General features: G+C 46.3%; 1 protein-coding gene across 1 annotated transcript; it reads left to right on the plus strand.

Moving 5' to 3' along the window:
• The first annotated feature begins 1842 nt into the window (after positions 1-1842).
• LOC144953268 (glycine receptor subunit alphaZ1-like) lies at positions 1843-25745 on the plus strand. The gene is made up of 10 exons (XM_078883839.1): positions 1843-1872; positions 10317-10387; positions 12118-12296; positions 15507-15574; positions 17637-17863; positions 20186-20268; positions 20837-20971; positions 22177-22391; positions 23561-23707; positions 25611-25745. The coding sequence occupies exons 1-10, from the start codon at positions 1843-1845 to the stop codon at positions 25743-25745; spliced, it is 1290 nt and encodes a 429-aa protein (XP_078739965.1).
• Positions 25746-25769: the final 24 nt, after the last annotated feature.

Raw genomic sequence — 25769 nt, forward strand, 5'->3', positions numbered from 1 at the left:
CGGCTGACATCGACGTGATGTTAAAACAGTAAAGTGCGAGTGCGTACGTGTATATATATACAGTTGTGGGGAGCGGATTATCTGAACCGGTCCTGGGCCTCCCCTAAGTCGACTCCGTCTCAAATGAGTACTGAGAGCGGTTTGTGTATATAACTTCGCCACTGGGGAGACAAAAGCGGCCGGGCGTGGTGCTGGCCACCCACCCCCTCGTGGGCCGTATCGGCCTTCATAGATGCTCGCTAACTTTCCCCTACAGTCTGTTAAGGCTGTACAGGGGGGGATCTTTCTTTAAGGTACGAACAACTTTGTGAACTCATTCGTTCCTTAGTAGAGCACACCGGTGTGTTGGAGAGTAAATCCACAACATTTGCATTTACTATTTGCAAATGGTAATTGTTGTAGTGGGTTTACTCTCCAATACACAACGTGTTAGTGCTGAACTTGTAACTAATTGGCATGTTTTGTTTACGTGACAAACCCTCACTAATGAACTATATCGGGTGGTGGTGGTGTATGACGACACATTCATATTTACGCGATCTAACCTAACAAAAAGCTCTTATGGATATCATTCGGTTGTGAAAGCCTACTTACGTGTGCAATTCACTTTGTGAGCTGCCAATTTGTGTCACCTCACAGGTTTTTACGCGCGGATCGCATAGCCGCCCCCCTTTACAGCACAGGGTACTAAACCTCGCAAACATGGTGCTACGAACCGCTGACCTCTCAAGGTATTTCTTCGGCGGCAGAGGAATTGTGCTCCGATCCGTCTCGTCGCCGTCGTCGCTGCCCTCTTCGCTCGATATTGCGCTGCTAGACAGTAGTTGGCTGTCTCAGTCAGCGCCGTCAGTATTAGTGTTGTGTCCAGGCTAGGCTAAGCGACGGTGGAGAGTGTGCAGGCGAGACCGTGAATGTTCTCATAAAAAGCAGCTGCCTCCTATAAACTATCTCTGAATTGTTGACACTACACATATGTATGTTGAACTTCTTTTGCACCATACGTAGCCAACCGTGTTAATCAGAGGACTTACTGTTCCACGAAGACTGGACAGTGTTTTTCAGTATTCATGTCAAAGGGTTTACCTCTAAGGGGCTGTGGTCTAAAATTGCGGTCTCAAATTCAGGGACGGATGAAGGTGCTTGTTTGTTGTAGGCCCTGGGCACTTCTAGTCCGTAGGGCCTGCAGTGATAACTCTCTACAGATGGCACTGCTGCCCACATCACTGCCCATGCACTGTTACTCTCCATTTGAGAATGACATTGTGCGAAAAGCACCATTTGAAGATGTTTATTTGCTAATTTTGAAATGTGAAAAAATCTCAAAAGTTCATCTCTGGTGTTGCCAGAAAAAAGGGGAAAACCCTATTATTATATTTTGGTACTGGCAAAGGAGGTCTAATGATGTAGATGCTCACCCCGAGCCCTCATTACTTTGATAGTGCATTGTCTTTGAGCTGTGTACGCCTTTTGGCGTCCTCTGGTCGAGCACCAATTGGGTTGAGGCTCAAAAGAAAGCCGTCCCTTGGTGGGGACCAATCAGTTTCAAGGACAATGCATAGATTATCATAGTGTGCTTTTTGTTTGCATTTGACTGGGTCCATGACTGGGTCAGATAATAATCGTCACTGCTGTGGGTGGCCGTGAGCAGGAATCGAACTCGGGTCGCCTGAGACGCTACAACAACAACCGCCATTCACCACTAAGTGGCGGTGACGTCACCACGACGCTTGTGCCAGGCTATGTGCACCTTGAGGCCACGTGAAGTGTCGAAAGCCTGCTGGCAGGTCACGGGGCAGACCCAAGTGCCACGGGTCGACTGACTGAGACGACCACAGTGGCTAAATGGGGGCTCTGGACGAGTGCGAGGGGATGGTAACCCCTCCACCTTCAATAAATTACCACTAAACCACGACTGACATATGTAACTAATAAGCTTGTGCCGGAGGCCCCGGGGGGACAGGCGTCTATGACGTCTCCTGGCCAAACCCCATTTGGTGGAGCCAGGAGATTGAATCTTTACCCTCGGGGCTCCACCAGAAATAATGAAAAGCCACTACGGATGGAATTCCTCAAACGCACACACACACACTGTTTGTTATTGACACAAGTGCTGCGAGATTGTTGGTATTTTTTTCATATTGTGCACCCAACGCAGCATCAGCAGCGGTAGCGTGCGTGTGGAGAGAGGTCACGTGGGGTTGTTGGTGCGATCAGGGTCAGATGTTCGGGGCGGGGGGTCACGCAAGTTGAAGAGTCAAGTTCAAGTTCATGTATTAGGTATAGCCCTGTGAGCCATTCGGCTCTTGAATCGGGTGCAACCGCAACAAACAAAAAACAAAAACATGAACAAAAAATATCTTAAAGTGACTATGTGACTGAGTGCAAACAGAAAATCCAAGAAAAGACAGCAAAATATTGCAGAAAAAACACCGTACACCAACGCTGTGTGCAAAAATCCCAGTGGGATGCAACAACAACCACAAGACAACTTAGATTAAGGCCATCAGTCTAACTCTGTACTACAACAAACAAACATGGCCAAACCAAAAAACTTTTCGAAATCATCACGCGCGGCTATCTGTGATTGTGTACCCATTGCCAGCGCAGCATCAGCATTGGCAGTGGCATGACCGCTAAATAATACGTCTATGCGCGCGCGTGTGTGTGGAGAGAGAGGTCGCCGAGAATAGACGACAAATGGAGTTGGGGATTGGGTTAAACATTTATTTTACGTGGTGGGGAAGAAGAGGAGACAGAAAGATTATAAAGAGGTGTGGGACAAGGCGTCATGAATTACCAAGCTTGGGCAATGCAGCTAAACGAGAGAAAAAGCAGAGGCAGACCTCACCAAGACGACGACAACAACGCACAGCGCTCCAGTAACAAATATTGTGTACGTTCAAATTGCACTCTCAATACATTTGTAGCGTCGTAAACACGTATGCACACACCGCCTATGTGCACTTACCTGCATCTTCTTGGTTCTTTCGGTAAAGTCACGTAGAAAGGAAATAATAAAATTATAAAAATAAAACAATAAAATGCAATTGTATTTTTATTCTTTTATTATTTCCATTCTACGTGACTTTACCGAAAGAACCAAGAAGATAAATCCCTGCAGTCACGAAAGCTTTAAATCGACACTTACCTGCAGTTACCGCCAGGGGTCTGTAGGGGGTGCCAGCCTGGACAAGGGGATAGAGAGCCGGACTATAGAGAGGCCGGGTTCCCCTCCCCTACCCCAGGCAGAGGTCGCAACCGGGTACCCGATACCCGTACCCTACCCGATACCCGGCTACCCGTACCCGGCCGGGTACGGGTAGCCATTTGCGACCCTGGTGCGGCCGGGTACGGGTAGGCCGTGAGTCACCGGTGAGTAACCGTTTGTCACTCATTTCGGGTAGGGTATGGGTACCCATTTGCGACCCTGGTGCGGCCGGGTACGGGTACGGAATCAAAACCCGTTTGTGACCTCTGACCCCAGGTGAGGCGCTGGGGGGGGGGCCTTTCCAGAATCCACTGGAAGGTTCCAGAAAGGGGGCGGTACCGGGGGCGGAGAGTCCCCGGTACAGGTATAAAAGGTCGGCTCGAGGCAGTGCTACGAAGACGAAGACTGAAGACCAGCTAGGCTAGGACCCTGGGACTTTGGGACCCGACGTCCTTGTTTCAAGTTTTCAAGTTTCATTTATTAGGTATAGCCCTGTGAGCCATTTGGCTCTTGAATCGGGTGCAACCGCAACAAACAAAAAAACAAAAACATGAACAAGAAAACATTTTAAAGTGACTATGTGCAAACAGAAAATCCGAGAAAAGACAGCAAAATATTGCAGAAAAAGCACCGTACACCAACACTGCGCAAAAATCCCAGTGGGATGCAAGTCAAACAACAACAACCACAAGACAACTTAGATTAAGGCCATCAGTCTAACTCTGTCCTACAACAAACATGGCCAAACCGAATTTTTTTTTAAAAATCAACAAAATAAAGCCATAAAAGCAATGAAACAGTGATCATAGGAACTGTGACCGAATTTTCACAATAAACGACGTAAACAACATGTACTACCAAACTCTGCAGCCATAGCTGGCTGCATGAGTCGCTCCACAACAGCAGGAACATCAGTCGGCGTGTCAACATTTTTCAATGCACCTTTAAGATCAGCACACTAAATCAAAACACAGATCATACATTGCAGCGATCATCCGGAGCGAAACATTGTATTTTAGGCCAATGAATTGCAGTGGCAGCTAGGGGTGTACAACTCCTCTAGAGCAGTTATGTAAGGGCCGGGCCCGAGTATGGACCAGTGGTCAGGACCCGCACCTTGGCTGGATCGGGTCAGTCAATCTCCCCGAGGTCACCCCTAGCCAGAGGGCTCTAGATTACCCCGAGTGATAGAGCACGTTAGCCCGGAGGCTGTACCTCCCTAGAGAGCGGGGTAAAGGGGTGCCGTGTTACGTTGTCATAAATACAAGTGTTGCCTCCAAGTCACGTCGCAAGTCTCCTGGAACCCACTACACATCGTTACGGATTCAATTTACAACGCACATCCTTTAGTGACGCATGTGTCCGGGCCTCGCTGCGGGATTGCTCTCGGGCACAATTTTTCTACACGCGCGATAACCAAGCTCCGTTGTGACCGAGGATGTCTCAGCCCACCCCGCATCGTAGCCACACCGACAACTGGCACCGCTGCATTGGAGTCCTTTCCTCTAGCCAATTTTTTCAATTAGATTTTTGCTTTCGTCACTTTTCGCGAGTCAGGTCACCGTTTGTACACGCGGCTCCTGTCCTGGTTTCTTGAGTTCTCAACCCTGGGTGAATAAAGATAAACTTCACTTGACGCACTCTTAGTCTCAATCGATCCTTTACCCATTCACCCACCATCTCACCCACCAACACACTCACTGTCACCCAAACACTTATCCATTTACCCACTCACTCACACTTTAAAATGTCACCCACCGTGATCTCAGCCTTGTTAAACAACACTCTCTTACACTGAAATAGAAGGGACTCCATCTCTAATTCACACCGACAAAGGGTCTACGCAATTATGTCGGAGAACTGCTGCTGATAATGATGTTTGCGGTGAGTCTTATTTTTAAAATATCATTCCCGATAGTGAGCTCCTGCAAATATTAACAAAGTTGTTGATCTTCAGCAGCTGGGAAACCAAAGAGGGACTCATTGAAAATATGAAACCAGGAGTGCAAATATTCCCTGACAGCACATCACGCCTTCTAACTATTAAGGGATGCGGTCAACATTCATTATTGGGCTCTAGGGTGGGATGGGGTCAGCCAAACGTCGTGTGTCGTAAACCCTCCTGCAGCCTACACAGTCAACGAGTTAAGTTATTAATGAAGTTATTAGTACAGTTATTAATAAAGTTTATAATAAAGTTATTGATAAGTTATGCATTCAGTTAATTAAATGTTTAGTGATTTTCTTACCACGTCTCTACTTTGCACTCCTACAATGGTTTTTGTTGTGTTTATATTCTTTGGGACTTTCGGTAAAGTCTCGTAGATAGGTTCAAAGAAAATAACCAAAAACTACGACGTTTCGATCACAACACAAGCGGTCGCTTCGCATAATTCGTTTTTTGTTATTTTCTTTGAACCAATCTACGTGCTTCTTGGTTCTTTCGGTAAAGTCACGTAGAATGGAAATAATAAAATAATAAAAATAAAACATTAAATAATTCTCACGACGTTTCGGCCACAACGCAAGCAGCCGTCCTCATGTGGTGAACAGGTCTGTCGAGAAGACAGTCTGAATGAAACGTCGTGAGAATTATTTTATTATGTTTTATTTTTATTATTTCCATTCTACGTGCCTTTACCGAAAGAACCAAGAAGATGAATCCCTGCAGTCACGAAAGCTTAAAATCGAAATTCAATCTACGTGCCTTTACCGAAAGACCCAATGAATATGAATTCCTGCAGTCACGACAGCTTTAAGTCAAGAGTTAATGCGTGTGTTGTTGTAGCTTGCCAACCCCTTGTGCCTCTCTACTGGACATCTGTGACCAAGAGCTTCGTCGCTCATCGGATTCCTCCTCCTCCGCGTCTCGCAGTCCACCGCTGGTGTCTCGAGCAGTGGCAACGAGCACCGTGTGGGGGGGGGGGGGGTGTTAAAGTCGACTGGAATTGTCCTTCCATCGCACGGCACAAGCACCACCGCGTTCCCGTCCAGCACCACCGAGCGCTGTTTTGCGTTTGCCGGACACCCACCGACACATCTCATGGGAACGCCTTTTGTGCCGGTGTCAAAGTATGAAAAATGAGAATAAGTTTTGACCCCCTGTTGACACAATAATAGGGTTTTCCCCCGTTTTTCTGGCAATAAAACTGATACCTTTTGCAAGGAATCATGCTTACATTAACCACAATAATAAAATAAAACATAATAAAATAATTCTCACGACGTTTCGGCCACAACGCAAGCAGCCGTTGTGGCCGAAACGTCGTGAGAATTATTTTATTATGTTGTATTTTTATTATTTTATTATTTCCCTTCTACGTGACTTTACTGAAAGAACCAAGAAGATGAATCCCTGCAGTCACGAAAGCTTTAAATCGAAATTTAACGTTGTGATATATTATATTTTATTCCTCTACCTACGTGACTTTACCGAAATAACCAAAGAGTATATGTACAAGAAGATGTTTTGACAGCCCATCAGCCGCTGGGTGAGGGGGAGGGCATTGACATTGGGTCCACATCACCTTCGCGTAATTTGATGCTGGGTTGGCTGCTGCCTATGCGCGGGACCAAATGCAATGCCCTAGCCGCGCGTGAGCGATGGGGGTGGTGGGGGCTTTCAGTGTAATTTGCGAATGCCATCGATTGTAAATCCTAGTGCATGTAGGCGACGAGGCGACGTCGTGGTGTTAATAAAAACACGAGGGGTCTCGGTGGGGCGCGCAGAGCCTCGGAGCCATTCAAAGTTCACGGCTGGAGCCAGGTGAGATCCCATTGAGATCGATTCCGCATTTCGTCTGTCGATTATTGTCATCATGGTCCATCCATTGCTGGATGGAAATCGATGTGAGCATGGTGGTGTCTGCTGTGCGTGTGTTCTCTAATCCACGTGTTCATCTCTCTATTCTCTAAGTGTAATCGCCATCATGGTCTATTCACCGCTGGGTGGAGATCGATGTGATGTTGATGAAGCTATTGATGATGATTGTTAGTGAGTTCGCAGCTGCTGCTGATAAATAAAAAGGTATTAAAACCATATTTCGATTGAAAGCTTTCGTGACTGCAGGGATTCATCTTATTGGTTCTTTCGGTAAAGTCACGTAGAATGGAAATAATAAAATAATATAATATGTAATTTTATTATGTTTTATTTTTATTATTTTATTATTTCTATTAAAACCATTTCATAATCTCAGCTTGTAACACACCGCACGGCATTCGATTGCTCTCTCAGAGAGAGACAGAGAGACACACACAAAGAGAGAGATAAAGAGAAAGAGAGAGACACACAGAGAGAGAGACACAGAGAGATAGAGAGAAAATGAGAGAGAGAGACACACACACAAAGAAAGAGAGACAAAGACACACAAAGAGAGAGAGAGAGACAGAGAGAGAGACACACACAAAGAGAGAGACAAAGAGAAAGACACACAGAGAGAGAGACAGAGAGAGACACACAGAGAGAGACACAGAGACAGAGACGAAGCGACTCAGCAGGTACAAGCAGGAACCACAGACAAGCAGTGATCCGGTGCTCCCAACAGATGTCCCAAGCTCTGCGGTCCCCTCTATGTATCACGATGTGCGTGAGGCTATTAACGCGTCTAACGCGTGGGGGGAAATGGGAGTGCCCGGACACAAAAACAATCCGAACAGCGTGCGAGGGGGCAACACTCGATCCCGTACAGATGGAACAGATGGAGATTCGTCCACAGATTCTGCTGTACCACTTCCCCCTGGTAGAGCCAGGGGGTCACGGCTCATCACCGACACCCACCCACGGGTAGAAGGGAGTTTCACAACGTCATCTGTGTGTGATTCACCAACTCTGGCTCCATCCACACCGCGAGAATACAACAGGGGTGCCGATGATGCTGATGATGCTGATGATCTTGCTACTGATTATGATGCTGATCTTGTTACTGATTATGATGCCGATCTTGTTACTGATTATGATGATGATATTGCTACTGATTATGATGCCGATCTTGCCACTGATTATGATGCTGATCTTGTTACTGATTATGATGCCGATCTTGTTACTGATTATGATGATGATATTGCTACTGATTATGATGCCGATCTTGCTACTGATTATGATGCTGATCTTGTTACTGATTATGATGCCGATCTTGCTACTGATTATGATGCCGATCTTGTTACTGATTATGATGATGATATTGCTACTGATTATGATCCCGATCTTGCCACTGATTATGATGCTGATCTTGCTGCTGATTATGATGCTGATCTTGCTACTGATTATGATGCCGATCTTGTTACTGATTATGATGCCGATCTTGCTACTGATTATGATGCCGATCTTGTTACTGATTATGATGCTGATCTTGCTACTGATTATGATGCCGATCTTGCTACTGATTATGATGCTGATCTTGCTGCTAATATTTCTACCGATTATGATGCCGATCTTGCTACTGATTATGATGCCGATCTTGCTGCTGATTATGATGCCGATCTTGCTGCTGATTATGATGCCGATCTTGTTACTGATTATGATGCCGATCTTGCTGCTGATTATGATGCCGATCTTGTTACTGATTATGATGCCGATCCTGCTGCTGATTATGATGCTGATCTTGTTACTGATTATGATGCTGATCTTGCTGCTAATATTTCTACCGATTATGATGCCGATCTTGCTACTGATTATGATGCCGATCTTGTTACTGATTATGATGCCGATCTTGCTGCTGATTATGATGCCGATCTTGCTACTGATTATGATGCCGATCTTGCTACTGATTATGATGCCGATCTTGTTACTGATTATGATGCCGATCTTGTTACTGATTATGATGATGATATTGCTACTGATTATGATGCCGATCTTGCCACTGATTATGATGCTGATCTTGTTACTGATTATGATGATGATATTGCTACTGATTATGATGCCGATCTTGCTACTGATTATGATGCTGATCTTGTTACTGATTATGATGCCGATCTTGCTACTGATTATGATGCCGATCTTGTTACTGATTATGATGATGATATTGCTACTGATTATGATGCCGATCTTGCTACTGATTATGATGCTGATCTTGTTACTGATTATGATGCCGATCTTGCTACTGATTATGATGCCGATCTTGCTACTGATTATGATGCCGATCTTGTTACTGATTATGATGATGATATTGCTACTGATTATGATGTCGATCTTGCCACTGTATGATGCTGATCTTGCTGCTGATTATGATGCTGATCTTGCTACTGATTATGATGCCGATCTTGTTACTGATTATGATGCCGATCTTGCTACTGATTATGATGCCGATCTTGTTACTGATTATGATGCCGATCTTGCTACTGATTATGATGCTGATCTTGCTGCTAATATTTCTACCGATTATGATGCCGATCTTGCTACTGATTATGATGCCGATCTTGCTGCTGATTATGATGCCGATCTTGCTGCTGATTATGATGCCGATCTTGTTACTGATTATGATGCCGATCTTGCTACTGATTATGATGCCGATCTTGCTGCTGATTATGATGCCGATCTTGTTACTGATTATGATGCCGATCTTGCTGCTGATTATGATGCTGATCTTGTTACTGATTATGATGCTGATCTTGCTGCTAATATTTCTACCGATTATGATGCCGATCTTGCTACTGATTATGATGCCGACCTTGTTACTGATTATGATGCCGATCTTGCTGCTGATTATGATGCCGATCTTGCTACTGATTATGATGCTGATCTTGCTACTGATTATGATGCCGATCTTGTTACTGATTATGATGCCGATCTTGTTACTGATTATGATGATGATATTGCTACTGATTATGATGCCGATCTTGCCACTGATTATGATGCTGATCTTGCTGCTGATAATGATGATGTTAATTTTGCTAATGATGATGTTGATTGTATTGCTACTGCTGAGATTGCTGCTGATGATGCCGATGATGATGATGATGCGGATTTTGCTGCTGCTGCTGGATGCCGATGTTACTGCAGCTGCTGCTGCTACTTCTGAGATTGCCGATGATGATGACGACGACGCTGCTGATGTGCCAATCAAACCCACACCTCTAAGCGTCGCGTGTTCTTTGCTGCTCCCCGCAGGAGGGCGCCATGAGGGCCGTGCTCACCATGACCGTCACCTTTCTGGCCACGATGAACTCGCTCTTCCAAAGGTTCCACCAAGACAGCGGCAGATGACCCCCCCACCCCCGCATAGCCTCAACCAGACCGAGCAGCAGCAGGCAGCAGCAGCAGGCAGCAGCAGCAGCAGGCAGCAGCAGCAGGCAGCAGCAGGCAGCAGCAGCAGGCAGGAGCAGCATGCAGCAGCAGGCAGCAGCAGCAGGCAGCAGCAGGCAGCAGCAGGCAGCAGCAGCAGGCAGCAGGCGGCAGCAGCAGCAGCAGGCGGCAGCAGGCAGCAGCAGGCAGCAGCAGTAGCAGCAGGCAGCAGCATCAGGCAGCAGCAGGAGCAGCAGCAGGAGCAGCAGGCAGCAGCAGGCAGCAGCAGCAGGCAGCAGCAGGCAGCAGCAGGCAGCAGCAGCAGGCAGCAGCAGCAGGCAGCAGCAGCAGGCAGCAGCAGGCAGCACCTCCTGGAGCTGCTGCTGCTGTTGTTGGCACACGAGCGGGGGGGTCGGTGGTCAGCACCACGTGGGTAAGGGGTGACGAACCCGCCTATGACACGAGTTCGATTCTCGCTCACGGCCAACACCGGCGACGATTATTTAAACCGCTCGTGGTCGACTCAGGCCTCTAATGAGGACCTGAATGTGTAAACATCGCCACTAGGGGAGACAAAGGCGGTCGGGCGTGGTGCTGGCCAACCCCACTCCCTCGTGTGTCGTGACGGTCTTCATTAGGTGCTCGCTAACAGCACTTGCCCCGACAGTCTTTTCAGACTACAGGGGGATCTTTGTCTTTGCCTTTCTGATTGGATGCGATTGTAGAATGCCTTTTTAAAGGGGTTATCTCAGCTCTAAGTGGGCAATACACCCTCGATTATGATTATTTGCTTTGGTTAAGAGTTCCCTCCCATCTTCTTGCTGTATTTGCCTCTGTGCAGTTTGCCGTTTTCTGTGTGCTATGTGTGCGATGTCCCTCTGTGTGTTCCCTCGCTGTGTGGTTTACATTTTCACCTGAGGACGAGCGCTTGTGTTGCATTCGAAACGTCGTGATCTATTCGTCACAAACGTCTGACCCCCCCCCCCCCCCTAGGTGCGTGACGTCATTTATGGACGGCCCCTTTGTTTTTTCAAAGTTTTATATTTGTCACACGGCTCTCATCCTCGCCCCACCCCCCGCCACACCTCCGATGTGCACGGCTGACCACTCACTGTACGGCGCGAAAGAAGTTCAACGCACGCACATTTCACTTCGTATTCTTAGGTTTTTTCGGTAAAGTCACGTAGGTAATTTTTTTAATTAATAAAAGTAAAATAAAAATAAAATAAAAATCACGACGTTTCGGAGGCAACACAAGCTTCCATCTTCAGGTGGAACCGTCGCCTGAACGGTCACAGCACGATAGCTGTATCACTTGATGCAGCTATCGTGCTGTGACGGTTCCACCTGAAGACGGACGCTTGTGTTGCCTCCGAAACGTCGTGATTTTTATTTTATTTTTATTTTACTTTTATTAATAAAACATTTTTTAACCTACGTGACTTTACCGAAAAAACCTAAGAATATGAATCCTTGCAGTCACGAAAGCTTCAAATCTAGAATTTCACTTCGTGTTGATGGAGCGCCTTCGCACCACGCCCACAGATCTCGCTCTGGGCGACATCGGCGGAGAGGAACTCACGATGGGGATCGCAGTAGCGAGAGAGAGGCGGTCCCGTAGGTCGATTCGGGCCGAACGTTGTTGTTGTCTCCCCCCCCCATCCCGCCCATCCCCTCCTGCCCACAGTACGACTCACGCTCAACCCACGGAGAACGCCACCGGATACGATTACTACGATTACTACGATTATATAGAGGACGGCGACTCCGTCGTCATTGCGACCCTAAATAAGAAAAACTTCCAATTCGTCCAGCAGCTGATTGACCAGAAGGACCACATCAAGGAGACCCGACCGCCCAATAACGGTGAGCTTCGCAAACCTCCCTCCCCTCCACCACCAACACCACTGCGAGACGTCTGGTGGATGTGGAAGAGCGAGGGGGGTGGCGGGGTTGGGTCCCTCCGAGTGTGCTCGGGTCTTCCACGTGCTGCGTCCTTCCCCCCTTCACCCTCGGCTCCACAAATGGTCTGCACACGTTGACTAAATAAAAATAAAAATTCACGCATCTCTCTTCGTGCAAGGGAGTCAAATTGGAGGATCTAAAAACACAAAACTCGCGTTTGGTTGCGATGTTATTGACGTTGTGAGCAACGTCCCTCCGTGGTGGCACAAGATATGGGCAAGGAATGTGACCATTCTCAAACTCATACTCTTAGGTTTTTCGGTAATGTCACGTAGGTAAAAAATAATAGAATAAAATAATAAATCACGACGTTTCGGAGGCAACACAAGTCTCCGTCATCAGGTGGGACCGTCACAGCCAAATTTACTGTCTCAAGTGAGTAAATCTGGCTGTGACGGTCCCACCTGATGACGGAAACTTGTGCTGCCTCCGAAACGTCGTGATTTATTATTTTATTTCTATTATAATTTCTATTATTTTTAATTTTTTCTCTACGTGACTTTACCGAAAAACCTGAGAGTATGAATCCTTACAGTCACGAAAGCTTCAAATCTAGAATTCATTCTCAGACTCTTCTCTCGCACCTCCACTCCTCCCCGTCCCTTCCCCGATAGCCCTTTCGTGATCCCCAAGTACGCAACTATCGCAGTCACTCATTCCCCTATACCCTGTAGCGTGTGTTTATAATGGGGCCTTAAATTAAAAAAACAAAATATTAAAACACAATTTCTTTACTTGCATAGTCAAGTAATTGTATGTTTCCATTTGCCAAACAGCCGGAAAACACGACAAATCGCTCACCTTAAACACCCAGTCGTTAATAAAAAAAATTAAGGCAGTATAGTATTGTAGTAATAGAGCAAGTGCAGAATCACTGAACCGGACGATAGCTTAAAATCTTCTTGGTTCTTTCGGTGAAGTCACACAGAAGGGAAATAATAAAATAATAAAAATAAAACATTTCGAACAGCCACACATTCACAAATTTCCCTTTTATATATTAGGAATGAACATTGCCCCAAACTTAGTCTATTAAACATATATTTTACCAGGTACAGCACACCGAGCTATGTAGCTCTTTTTCAGAAACGACCTGCCCACAAATGATAACCCAACGAATTGGCTAATCCCGTGGCCATATTGACAGCCAGACAATCCAAAACGCGTGATGTTGTTTCGTAAATCTGGAGACAAAAGCGGAGGCCCCGGAGAAAAATCCACGCGACCACAGGGAGAAGGATTACATGGAAGCTCCAAATAGACAGCAGTAGCAGGCGTCGGGGTTGCGATCGAACCCACGACCTCCTGTAGACCAGGCGAGGTGGTTAACATCTCGACAGGGTGCTTCAATAGTTGTTTAATACTTCTGAGAATTTGCATCAATACCACGAGAAATGTGCCTCCGGGCTCTGGAGACCACATGCAGAAGAGTCCAGGCACGTGTTGACAATGATGGCGAACAAGTGGAGATTGACTTTTGGAAGCTATTAACAGACATTTGTTATCATTTTTTTCGATGTAAAGCTTTCGTGACTGCAGGGATTCATCTTCTTGGTTCTTTCGGTAAAGTCATGTAGAAGGGAAATAATAAAATAATAAAAAGTATAATATAGTTTTATTTTTATTTTTTTATTATTTCCCTTCTACGTGACTTTACTGAAAGAACCAAGAAGATTTGTTATCATGTTACAGTGTATTATCCGTTCTTTTCCCATTAACAACGATAGTCCCATATAAGTGTTAACACTTTTTTGAAGTGCTCTGTATTAGCGATGCACTGAGGAGTGGTGGTGCAGTGGTTAGCGCACCGCACTACAAACTTGGTGACCCGAGTTCCGTTCCCGCTCACGACCCTAATAGCAGTGGAGAAGATGAGAACAGCTCCTGGGGCTCCCCTAAGTCGACTCGGGCTCATCCGAGTACCTGGTGCAGTGTGTCACAACAATCAGCAGCAGTGGGGGTCTGTGTCAATACAGACGTACGTCCTTCACGCGCTCAGGATGCGTTCATAGTTGTGTAGTGACATAAGAGGGGAGGGGCTGCTGGGGGCTCTGGGACCCTAGGCAACCCAGACGCTTAGGCCTCTTGGCGCCAGGCGCTGGGATCCCAGGCACCCCAGCCAGTTAAGCCCCTTGGCACCACCAACGGGGGGGGCTGTGTGTGCTCTGTGGGATATCTGGGGGCGCACACAACCCCACCCCTCGTTGGGGACGAGGCATAAAAGGGCAGCTCCCTGGCCGATGAGGGCCAGTTGCAGCTCAAGACCCAAGACCCAAGACCAGCCATCTAAGGACCCTGGGACGCTGTGAGGGCCAGGGGTGGGACTCTGGAACTCCCGGCTCTACGTCCTTGTGAAGGCGAGTTCCGAGGAAGCCAGAGTAGTGTATCTAGGCTGTGTACCTAGGCTGTGTACCTAGGCTGTAACAGAGTATCAGGACTGTTGGAGAGTTGTATTGTAATGAAGAAGTTACCTCTACAAGTGTCTCCGGAACCCATTACAGTTGTATGTTGAACTTCATTCACACCGTAAGTAGCCAACCGTGCTAATAGATTACACTGGTCAACAAAAAAAAAAAAATTCTGGCCTGGACTTTTGCAGCTGTTTTAGACTAATTTCAGGGTGATGATTCCAAATCTGATCTCAGATTTGCTCTATCACATCTAATTTTTATGCTATCGGCATACCCCATTTTCATTGATTTTAGCCAAAATTAACTCTGTCACTTATGATTGCAAGTTGTTGCGAGTCAGGGACTGCTTTAGTGTTAAAATATGGTGCTGTATTTTTAGGATGGTGTGTTTATAATATTATTTTATGTATATATCCACATTTTTTAAATATTTTTCTTCCACAGTTTTTATTGAAAATGCAATATTTGATATCTCAAAAACCTGATGTGATAGACAAAACTGATGCCAGATTTGGAATCAGCACCCCAAAATTACCTTACAACCGTTGGAATACCTTATGCCAGAAAAAGTGTGTTGACCAGTGTTATGCTCCAGATGATGCTGCTGCTGCGGCTGTCTTTGTTGCTACTGCTGCTGTGTTTGCTACTGCTGCTGCCCATGAGGATTCTGCTGTTGCTGATGATGATGTTTGTCTTTTAGGCCATGTCGTCAATGTCAATATCAGCATCTTCATCAGCAGCATCGGGCCCATAGACGAGACCAACATGGTGAGTGATGGCCGAGTTCCTAACGGAGGTCCTAACAACGCGCTGAGTGACGCGAGTAGCCGGGCAGCACAACAGTCGACTTGCATCGCCCGGGGCTCGCTCAACACGGCCGTGTCTCACACACAGAGACCCGACACTCCGACTACAAACTAACGTAGAGGCTCAGAAATACATAGACTCGCAGAAATAGTCATAGGAGGTAGGTATGTATGTAGAACTTATTTCTCACCATACGTAGCCAACCATGCTAAATGGAAATACAGAGACTCAGCGATTCATAGAGACTGGGTGAAACGTGGGGTAAGCTTTGCCCAAATCCTAGCCTGCCGGCTTAAAAACTTAATGACTAAAATAACAGAGACTCAGACTCCAAGACACATAGACTTGCAGAAAAGTGGGCTAAGTGTTTCCCGATCCTGGCTAGCTGTCTCAACAAACTTAAGAAACTAACAAGCGGTAGCGTATTTGCTGCTTGTTGCAGGGGCTCACAATTGCAGCTCACAGCCACACTGCTGGTTAATACACGGTGGCTAGGAGATGTCAAATACCTCGCCTGGTATACAGGAGGTCGTGGGTTCGATCCCTTTTTAAATAATAAAGCATGTTTTTACACACACTCAAGTGAGTTAAAGCAGCCGACACGCCGCGGCTGCATATATCATTTCGGAAACACTTTAAAAAATACACGGGGGAAAGGTGGTAAGGGCTACAACTCATTGCCAAAAGGGAAGGGGGGGGTCTAATAGTGCTGCTCTATACAACAAAATACAAACATCGCTCATCTTGGCGGTAAGGGTCGAGATTAAAACAGAATATATGCATACTCTTAGTTTTTTCGGTAAAGTCACGTAGGTAAAAAATGAAATTAAAATAAATACAAATGAAATAATAATAAAATCACGACGTTTCGGAGGCAACACAAGTCTCCGTCATCAGGTGGGACCGTCACAGCCAGATTTGCTGTATCAAGTGAGCAAATCTGGCTGTGACGGTCCCATCTGATGACGGAGACTTGTGTTGCCTCCGAAACGTCGTTATTATTTTATTATTTTATTTGTATTAATTTTAATTTCATTTTTTACCTACGTGACTTTACCGAAAAAACTAAGAGTATGAATCCTTGCAGTCACGAAAGCTTCAAATCTAGAAAGAATATATGCAGCATCAAGGCATTCCATGCGCTCGTGATTGCGCATACCTTTCAACCCCTGATCGGTGCCTTACCTTATTACAGACCAATTCAGACCTTACTGGGTCACCCCGTGCCCCTTATAAACCCCAACGTTCATCCTACAAAATCCCATCACAAGGGAAAACACAAATAGACAACAATTATGTTTTTCCCATATTGAAACGGTTGTACGCCGTATAGACCTGAAAACTCAATTCCCCTGTACAAGAATACGGGGTAAACCATATGTGTTGACAGCGATGTGTGCCTAGGGCATATAACGTACGAGCACACGACCACAACTATCGAGGCAATGTGGGGGGCCATTGAAAAGTTACTGGTGATGACCACACCCAAATTTTCATCACCGCCTCTCTCGATAAATTGAAGGGGAGGTGGATCGGGGTTAGTGGTTGATGCCGCAGCTGCCGTGTCTACCCTTTGGCCTGAAGATCAGTTCTGTGGACTTTTCTTGATTGAGCGTTGGGGTTATTACAAATGGCCCAATTCTGAATGTGGCCGATTCCTTCGGCAGTTGATGCAGAATTGGATTCTGGAACAATTAAATAGGTGTGGATTGCCAATTTAACGAGTACATTTCCAATCTAGATTTGAAGTTTTCGTGACTGCAGGGATCCATATTCTTTGGTTATTTCGGTAAAGTCACGTGGGTATAAAATAAATTAAATCACGACGTTTCGGGCTCCTGGCCCCTTTAATGCTACCAGCGTGGCCTGGCTCCGCCCTGGCCACGCCTCCCTTCTCGAACCCACCAGCCGCTTCCAGGAGCTTCCAAATGGGCCCCTCCATGACCCTTGTCACAGTTCCTCCATTCTGCTGACACGCACACCGTGTATACTGTCAACCCACCCCCCCACCCCACCCCTCCAGGATTTCCGAGTGGATCTCATATTGTGGCAGCATTGGAACGACAATCGACTCGAGTTCAAACCAAAACAAAATTTCACCACCATAGACCTGGACAAGAGCATCAGCAAGTTCATCTGGATCCCCGACCTCAACTTTGTCAACGAGAAGAAGGCCCTCGTGCACGACACCGTTTCCCCCAACAGCATGCTGCGCATTTGGGAGAATGGAAATGTACTCTACTCCATCAGGTTGTTCCTCTATCCTACAGCTACAACTCAGAGCTACGAATGGCCTTAAAGTGAAGGGTTTGTACCGTTCGCCCTTTTGGCGTTCACTGGTCCGTCACTGGTGAGGCTTGGACACGAAGGATGTCTCTGGTGTAGGCCAATCAGTTTCAAAGGAATATGTCAAATATTACACTGGTCAACAAAAAAAAAACATTTTTTTCTGGCCTGGACTTTTGCAGCTGTTCTAGAATAAGTTCAGGATGCTGATTCCAAATCTGATCTCAGATTTGCTCTATCACATCATTTTAATGCTATCGCCATACCCCATTTTCATTGATTTTACCCGAAATTAACTCTGTCACTTATGATTGCAAGTTGTTGCGAGTCAGTGACTGCTTTAGTGTTAAAATATGGTGCTGTATTTTTAGGATAGTGTGTTTATAATATCATTTTATGTAGATATCAACATTTATTTAATATTTTTCTTCTGCAGTTTTTATTGAAAATGCAATATTTGATATCTCAAAAACCTGATGTAATAGACAAAAACTGATGCCAGATTTGGAATCAGCACCCCAAAATTACCTTACAACCGTTGGAATACCTTATGCCAGAAAAAGTGTGTTGACCAGTGTCATCAGAGCCTCTATGTTTGCATGTTCACCACAATTACGTGTGGTTAATGCGGACTTGATTCCTTACAAATAAAAAGGTATCTATTTGGTCGTTTATTGCTAGAAAGGGTGAAACATTCTTTTTCAAGATTTTATTTAAGCATCTTTCTTTCCCCCCGGTCATCTAGAAAAAGGGAACTATGATCTTCCATACCACTCACCCAGAACGAGGGCATTCAAATACTAACACCTTTTAACATTTCTAAAAAATGAACCCGTAAAAACAAAGTTTTCACTTTAAATCCTTTATATGCGTGGCGGCTAGAGTCCTCTTGTCCTCTGGCTTGAGATGGCTGCCACCTATGGGTCAGATGATTGCAGCGCAAGCATTAAGCAATTGGTAATTAAATATAATATTTTTGTCCTAAAAAGTGTAAAATTTTTGAAAAAATTTTTCACGAACATTAATTGTCACGCACAACGAGTCTGTGTGGAAAATGTCAGCTCGATGGGATCACGGGAAGTGGGTTAAAAAAACGACCGAAAGATTTGCAAGGTCGTAAGCAAGCAAGCAAGTGCACTTAATATAAAGGATTTAAAAAATGCCCTCGTGGCGTTCAGTTCATGGCTCGGGGTACTTTTAATAAAATAATAATAAAACACTGGGCACTGGAACAAGTGTCCCGGACATAGTTTGAGGATGGTGATAACTAAACCCGCGAGAGGTAATGGTTTGCTGTAATACAATTGTCGAGGATATTCCATCCATTCTCACGCACTCGCACTGCACAAACAACACGCAAACCTTCCGCACCGACACACACGCACATGGGGAATACACCGAAGAAGAGTCGGAAGTCAGGGGTCACCGACGCCACGCACATACGCGGCACGCTCGGGTAAGGAATAGAGATTGTGGGTGCGACTACTGACGTGCACGACACGCAAGCCGATTGGCGAGTGGATGACAAATCAGATTGATGTGGAGAAACGGATCGTAGAAAGAGTGGGAAATTAGAGAAAGGCAATTGGTGGAGAAGGGCAGAGAAGTTTAAGCAAAGGGACTGTGAAACGAGGGAACGAGGTTGGTTTGATGACGAGGTGTTGCTGTGGTTTTCGAGCGGTGACAACAAAAGAAAGTTGAAGTACACCAGTCCAAGTCTCCTCTTCACAAATGAAGGTCACTGAGATCTCTTTTACCAGTGGCAAAATATAGTAGTGGGTTTTTTTCCCTTTTAAACTGGTACAAAACTGACACCTTTATACAAGGCATCATGTTTGCAATAACCACAACACAAGTAGTCAAAAAAGCAAACAAAAAGAAGCAACTCTGATAATGATAATAATATGCACTGTCTTTGAAGTTGATTGGTCCACACCCGAGACGGCTTTCTTTAGAGCCTAGTCCCCATTGGTGTTGGACCAGATGACACCAGAAGGCGTACAACTCAAAGACAGCGCACTTCTGGTGTCATCTGGCCCTACACCAATGGGGACTAGGCTCTAAAGAAAGCCGTCTCGGGTGTGGACCAATCAACTTCAAGGACAGTGCATATTATTATCAGAGTTGCTTCTTTTTGTTTGCATTTTTGACTACTTGTGTTGTGGTTATTGCAAACATGATGCCTTGTATAAAGGTGTCAGTTTTGTACCAGTTTAAAAGGGTAAATGAAGGTCAATTACGAAGATCTGAACCCTGATGAGGATTTGTATCATTCTGTTCATCCAGGATATCGCTGACCCTCAGCTGCCCCATGAACCTGCACGATTTCCCGATGGACACACAGGTGTGCCCGCTCTACATTTCCAGTGGTGAGTTCAATAACGATCATTGGCGCAGCATGCTATCGGGTGAGCTACTTGGTGTGCGATTGGGCGATGTAACGGGTGATCTACCTGGTGTGCTATTGGGTGATCTAATGGGTAAGCTATCGGTGTGCGCTATCATGTGCACTACAAGTGTCGTCTTGACTTGAAGTTTTCGTGACTGCAGGGATCCATATACTCTTTGGTTCTTTCGGTAAAGTCACGTAGCTATAAAAGAAAATAAATTAAATCGCAGTGATTTTATTTTATTTTACAGCTACGTGACTTTACCGAAAGAACCAAAGAGTATGTCGTCTTGACATTCAGAAATTTCCATTTGGAGGATATCACACGTTTATAAAAACTCAATTTGGTCATAACATCTTCACTTATTAGAAGTGGTAGTTACCCACACGTTACCATGCCACACGCAGAGTGCCGTTGGAGAGTGGGGGTTGTGGGGGTAGAGAGTTTGAGCAGCTTGTACTGTTGTCTCAACTGCCGCACTGGGAGACTGAACGGAACCGACGACCCATGCATGTGATCCGTGTCCTCCCTGCGCTCTGTCCTGAAGGTGCATACACACAGAAGGACCTGGTGTTCATGTGGGATAAAGATAGGCCGATGGTGCACGATCCCTCCATCAGCCTGCCCCAGTACAGCTTCACGAACGTCACCTTGTCGCACTCCGAGCGGCATCTCCGGACAGGTCAGCGCCTATCACGTGCAGAGTTAAGCCCTTGGGTCTGAATTGTCTATCACTAATCTCATAGGTTTCTAATGGCCAAGCCAAAGACACTGGGACATCACTGCTGATATTCAGGGGGTCAAGCCCTGGGTTGGTTTAAAAAAGCACCATTTTAACCACACTAGGCCCGCAATGCAGAGATCCTAGGTTCAAGCTCTCGTTCTGTGTCTCTTTAACCATTGCCATTTTATCAAGGCCCAATGAGCTATATACGTTTCGATTTAAAGCTTTGGTGACTGCAGGGATTCATCTTCTTGGTTATTTCGGTAAAGTCACGTAGAAGGGAAATAATAAAATAATAAAAATAAAACATAATAAAATACAATTCTCACGACGTTTCGGCCACAACGCAAGCAGCCGTCCTCAGGTGAAGAACAGGTCTGTCGGAAAGACAGCGTCTTTCCGACAGACCTGTTCTTATTTTATTATGTTTTATTTTTATTATTTTATTATTTCCCTTCTACGTGACTTTACTGAAAGAACCAAGAAGGAGCTATATAAGCTTTTGTTTTTTCACAAGCCGCCTGGCCACAAATGGTAGCTCAATGAAGTGGCTTATCGTGTGGACATTTATAGCGGCCATCTACTCTAAAACGCATGTTGCTTCTAAAATGTGGAGAGAAAAGCCACAGGACCCAGAGAAAAATCCATGCAACCATGGGGATAGGCATGCAAACTCCAAATATGTAGGCGTCGGGGTCAGGATTGAACCCCTGCTCTCCTGTATACCAAATGAGGTAGTGAACCTCATCTCGCCACTGTGGCGCCCCAGTGGGTTCATTATGGCCATGTCAAAGAGATTAGGCCAGTACTGCCCTGCCCGGGGTCTTCACGTCTCTGGAAGGAGGTTCACAATAGCCGTGTCTTAGTCACTAATTGTAAGTTGCTAGCGGTAAATAAAATAAAAATTACAAGGGCAGTGCAAGGGCCCAAGAGTGAGTGGCTGTAAAAGAGGGCCACATGGGATCACACATTTTCTATAGGGGAGGGACGGGATGGAGTGGAGGGGCGAAGAAGGGAATTGGGAATAGAGAAGAGGTGATAAAGAGGGGAACGGAGGGAGGTTGATGGGGATTTCTTAAATGTACTGGTGCAGTGTTGAGTCTATGGTGCAATAATTCCAGTGGTCGGGGTGCATCTGCTTCTTTCTGCTGGGGGGACCACAGGAAACTTCTCAATGCTGATGGCGAACTTCACGCTGCGCCGTCTCATGGGCTTCTACCTCACGCAGACGTACATCCCCAGCACCCTGCTGGTCCTCCTCTCCTGGATCTCCTTCTGGATCAACCCTGACGCGGCGCCGGCCCGTGTCGCCCTGGGCATCACCACCGTCCTCACCCTCACCACTCAGAGCAGCGGGGCACGGTCCTCGCTGCCCAAGGTGAACTGAGGGACGGCGGTAGTGCAGTGGTTGGCACTGGTTAATGCGCCGTGCTACGAACCTGGTGACCCAAGCGGCACACGTAAATGTAATGACAATGTATAAACATGCGCGATGTTGCTCCTCTTTGAGGAGGAGGCCGCAATGTGGACAAAGCTGCCACGTCAACAGTACGTCGGAGGCAGCACTGGGGCGCCTGTAGTGGCGGCGATACAACGGTAGGGGTCGCCACTTGCCCAGCATGGAGGCAGTCAAAATTCCGGATCCACAGACGGTCGGGCCGCACCCGATTTCGCCCAGGGACGTCGACAACACCCCAGGCCAGCGGTGGGTGCTGGCAGTGCACGGGCTGCACGCCGGCAGACGACGCCGGCAGGCAGTGAGAAGCAGCCAGAGTGATCTTGACTCAAAGTCCTGGAGGCCGAGGTCAGCCACTCAGTGCGGCCAAGAAGATAATAAAATAAAGTGAATAGAATATTCTTAGGTTTTTTCGGTAAAGTCACGTAGGTAAAACATTAAAATTAATAAAAGTAAAATAAAATAAAAATCACGACGTTTCGGAGGCAACACAACGTCGTGATTTTTATTTTATTTTACTTTTATTAATTTTAATGTTTTACCTACGTGACTTTACCGAAAAAACCTAAGAATATGAATCCTTGCAGTCACGAAAGCTTCAAATCTAGAATGAATAGAATATGAAAGCGAAGTAGCTAAAGACAGTGGCTAAGGGCATACAGAAGATAAAGAGAAGGTGGGGGGGGGGGTACTGAATAACTAAGCTCGATGGGAAGGAGGAGACGCGACGCTGGAGATGTCGTACGGCAGCCAGCTCGCGCGGCGCCATTTTGTTTTTTACTTTACATAATAACTAGAACACGTGGCCGGCACCAGTAACTCACGAGGCTGGCGCCAGCAAATCCACCACTAGCCAGCCTGGGTTCATTCCATGCCACTGGATTTTGGTGAGCGAGCACATGAATAAATCCATGCGCATGCATCTACGATGATGATGCTCATGATGATGACGATGAAAACGTGCACAAACTACCAGCTTCTCTGATGCCAATCGGCAGGTCGTTATGCCGATGACACAACGCAGCAGGGGCACCACCAAATACAATCGGTCGGATCAATTAACCCGACGCCCGCCCACCACTGTCTTGCAGTTGTCGTACGTCAACGCGATGGACATCTGGATGGCTACGTGCCTCATCTTCGTCTTCTCGTCTCTGCTCGAGTTCGCTGCGGTCAACGTGATGTCCAGACAAGCCAGGAGCCTCTCGTCCGCCAATCCGAGCAGTGACAAGGTTGAGGTATTGAGGAAAGATATTACTAATCAATTATATAATTACAATAACTCCCCCGTCCACCGCCGCTGATTTCTGTACCTGATGGGTTCAGTGATGACGTCATCTTGATCTATTTAAGACCGGAAGCAGGTGGATGGCCTCACTGTTCTGGCAAACCGCCCGATGATGCTAGATGTAATTACCAGCGAAACGGCGTACTAAAATTGTAAATGTTGTGGATTTACTCTCCAACACACCAGTTGGGTTGAAGTAGTAACGATTTGGCGCGTTTTGTTTACGTGACAAATCCCTGATTACTAATTGGCCGTGTCGGGTGGTGGAGGGTCCAGACACATGTATACTTGCGCGATCTAACCCGGAAACCTTGATTATGGACACCACACGGTGCCCACGTCCACACCTCTCCTCTCTCTCGGCCTTCTCCATCTCCCATTCGGGGTGGCGAGACACACGGCTCAGCCGTGGTGCGTTCGCCACTTCAAGACGTTTGTGGTTCCATCTGATGAGCCATGAGGCGCTTTGTCACGAATGTCCAGTAGCGGATGGAGTATGCAGCCTTCTTGTTTGATGATTGCATGGCGCGTGCCGTAGTGAAATTTCGTTCTACGCGGAAATCCGATTTCGTTCATCGAAAAGTGTCCACAATTTGTCAATTGCGTGAACGCGAAATTTCCTCCAGCGAACGTTCGTAAAATCGAGGGATTCTCAACGTGGTATCTGTATCGTAAATGATACACATCGCAGTGTTAACCAGGGTGGCTGGCCGGTTTCAAACTGGCCACCAACCCCCTCGTGTGACAAAGTGCCGGCCTTCGTAGGTGCTGCTGCTGCATACTCGCGAACAGAACCTTCCCCGACGGTATGTGGAGGCTATATGGGGGATTTTCTTGGTTCTTTCGGTAAAGTCACTTAGAAGGGAAATGATAAAATAAAAAAATATAACATTATTAAATATTATTATGTTTTATTTTTATTATTTGGTTTTCGTAGAAGGGAAATAAGAAGGGAAATAATAAAATAATAAAAATAAAACATAATAAAATATTATTAAATATTATTATGTTTTAAATAAGAAGGGAAATAATAAAATAATAAAAACAAAACATTATAAAATATTATTACAGATGTAGAGGTGTAATTGTGTATGGGAGCGGATGGCAAACAAACACAAGGGGCGTGGTTAGGGCCGTACACATAGGAGGTGGCCACACCGACGTCCGCACCTGCATCCCCCACGGGCCCCTCCCGGGGGGGCCGCGGACTATAAGAGGGGGTGAGCCGGAGGGCTCGAGGTCGAGGTATCAGCTTTAACCAGCGAAGACGGAAGACCAGCTAGAATAGGCCCCGGAGCTCCCCTGGCTCGCTGTCCTTATAAGGGCCGACCAGGGCAAGCCGGTGGCGTGGCCCCGAGAGCCCAGACTGACGAGCAGGTCTGGGAACTCAGGGGGTCGGATCCCAGCTTGACCAGGGCTGGGACAGGTAGCCTCCCCTAGCTCCCTAGTGGAGGACTTGGGCTTAGGTTAGCGGGGCTTAGATATTGTGTCTCCCTGTTAGCCGAGTAAGGGGACGTTACCCCTTAGGTCCTGTGTATACTCGCTAACTGTATACAAGTTGTGTTAATAAATAAGTGTGCCTCCGATCCCGTCGTCAAGCCTCCTGAGTAATTACTACACATATAAAAATGTTTTATTTTATTTCCCTTCTACGTGAACCAAGAAGATCCCCCATGTAGCCTCCACATACCGTCGGGGAAGGTTCTAATAAAATATTATGATGTTGTATTTTTATTATTTTATTATTTCCCTTCTACGTGACTTTACCGAAAGAACCAAGAAGATGAATCCCTGCAGTCACGAAAGCTTTAAATCGATACATGGGGGATGTTTGCCTTTGTGTGCGTGCGCAGGCAGCTACGGGGGTCCTATCTGCGTTGCACCCGTGGAGTGCGGAGCGAATCGACCGCACTGCTCGAGTGCTCTTCCCCACGCTCTTCCTCCTCTTCAACGTCTTCTACTGGCTCACCTTCTGCGTCTTCAAGTGAAGGCCTCGGCTCTAGAGCCACGTG

The sequence above is a fragment of the Lampetra fluviatilis genome, chromosome 73, assembly GCF_964198595.1.
Source record: "Lampetra fluviatilis chromosome 73, kcLamFluv1.1, whole genome shotgun sequence".
In the NCBI taxonomy this organism is placed as follows: Eukaryota; Metazoa; Chordata; class Hyperoartia; order Petromyzontiformes; family Petromyzontidae; genus Lampetra; species Lampetra fluviatilis.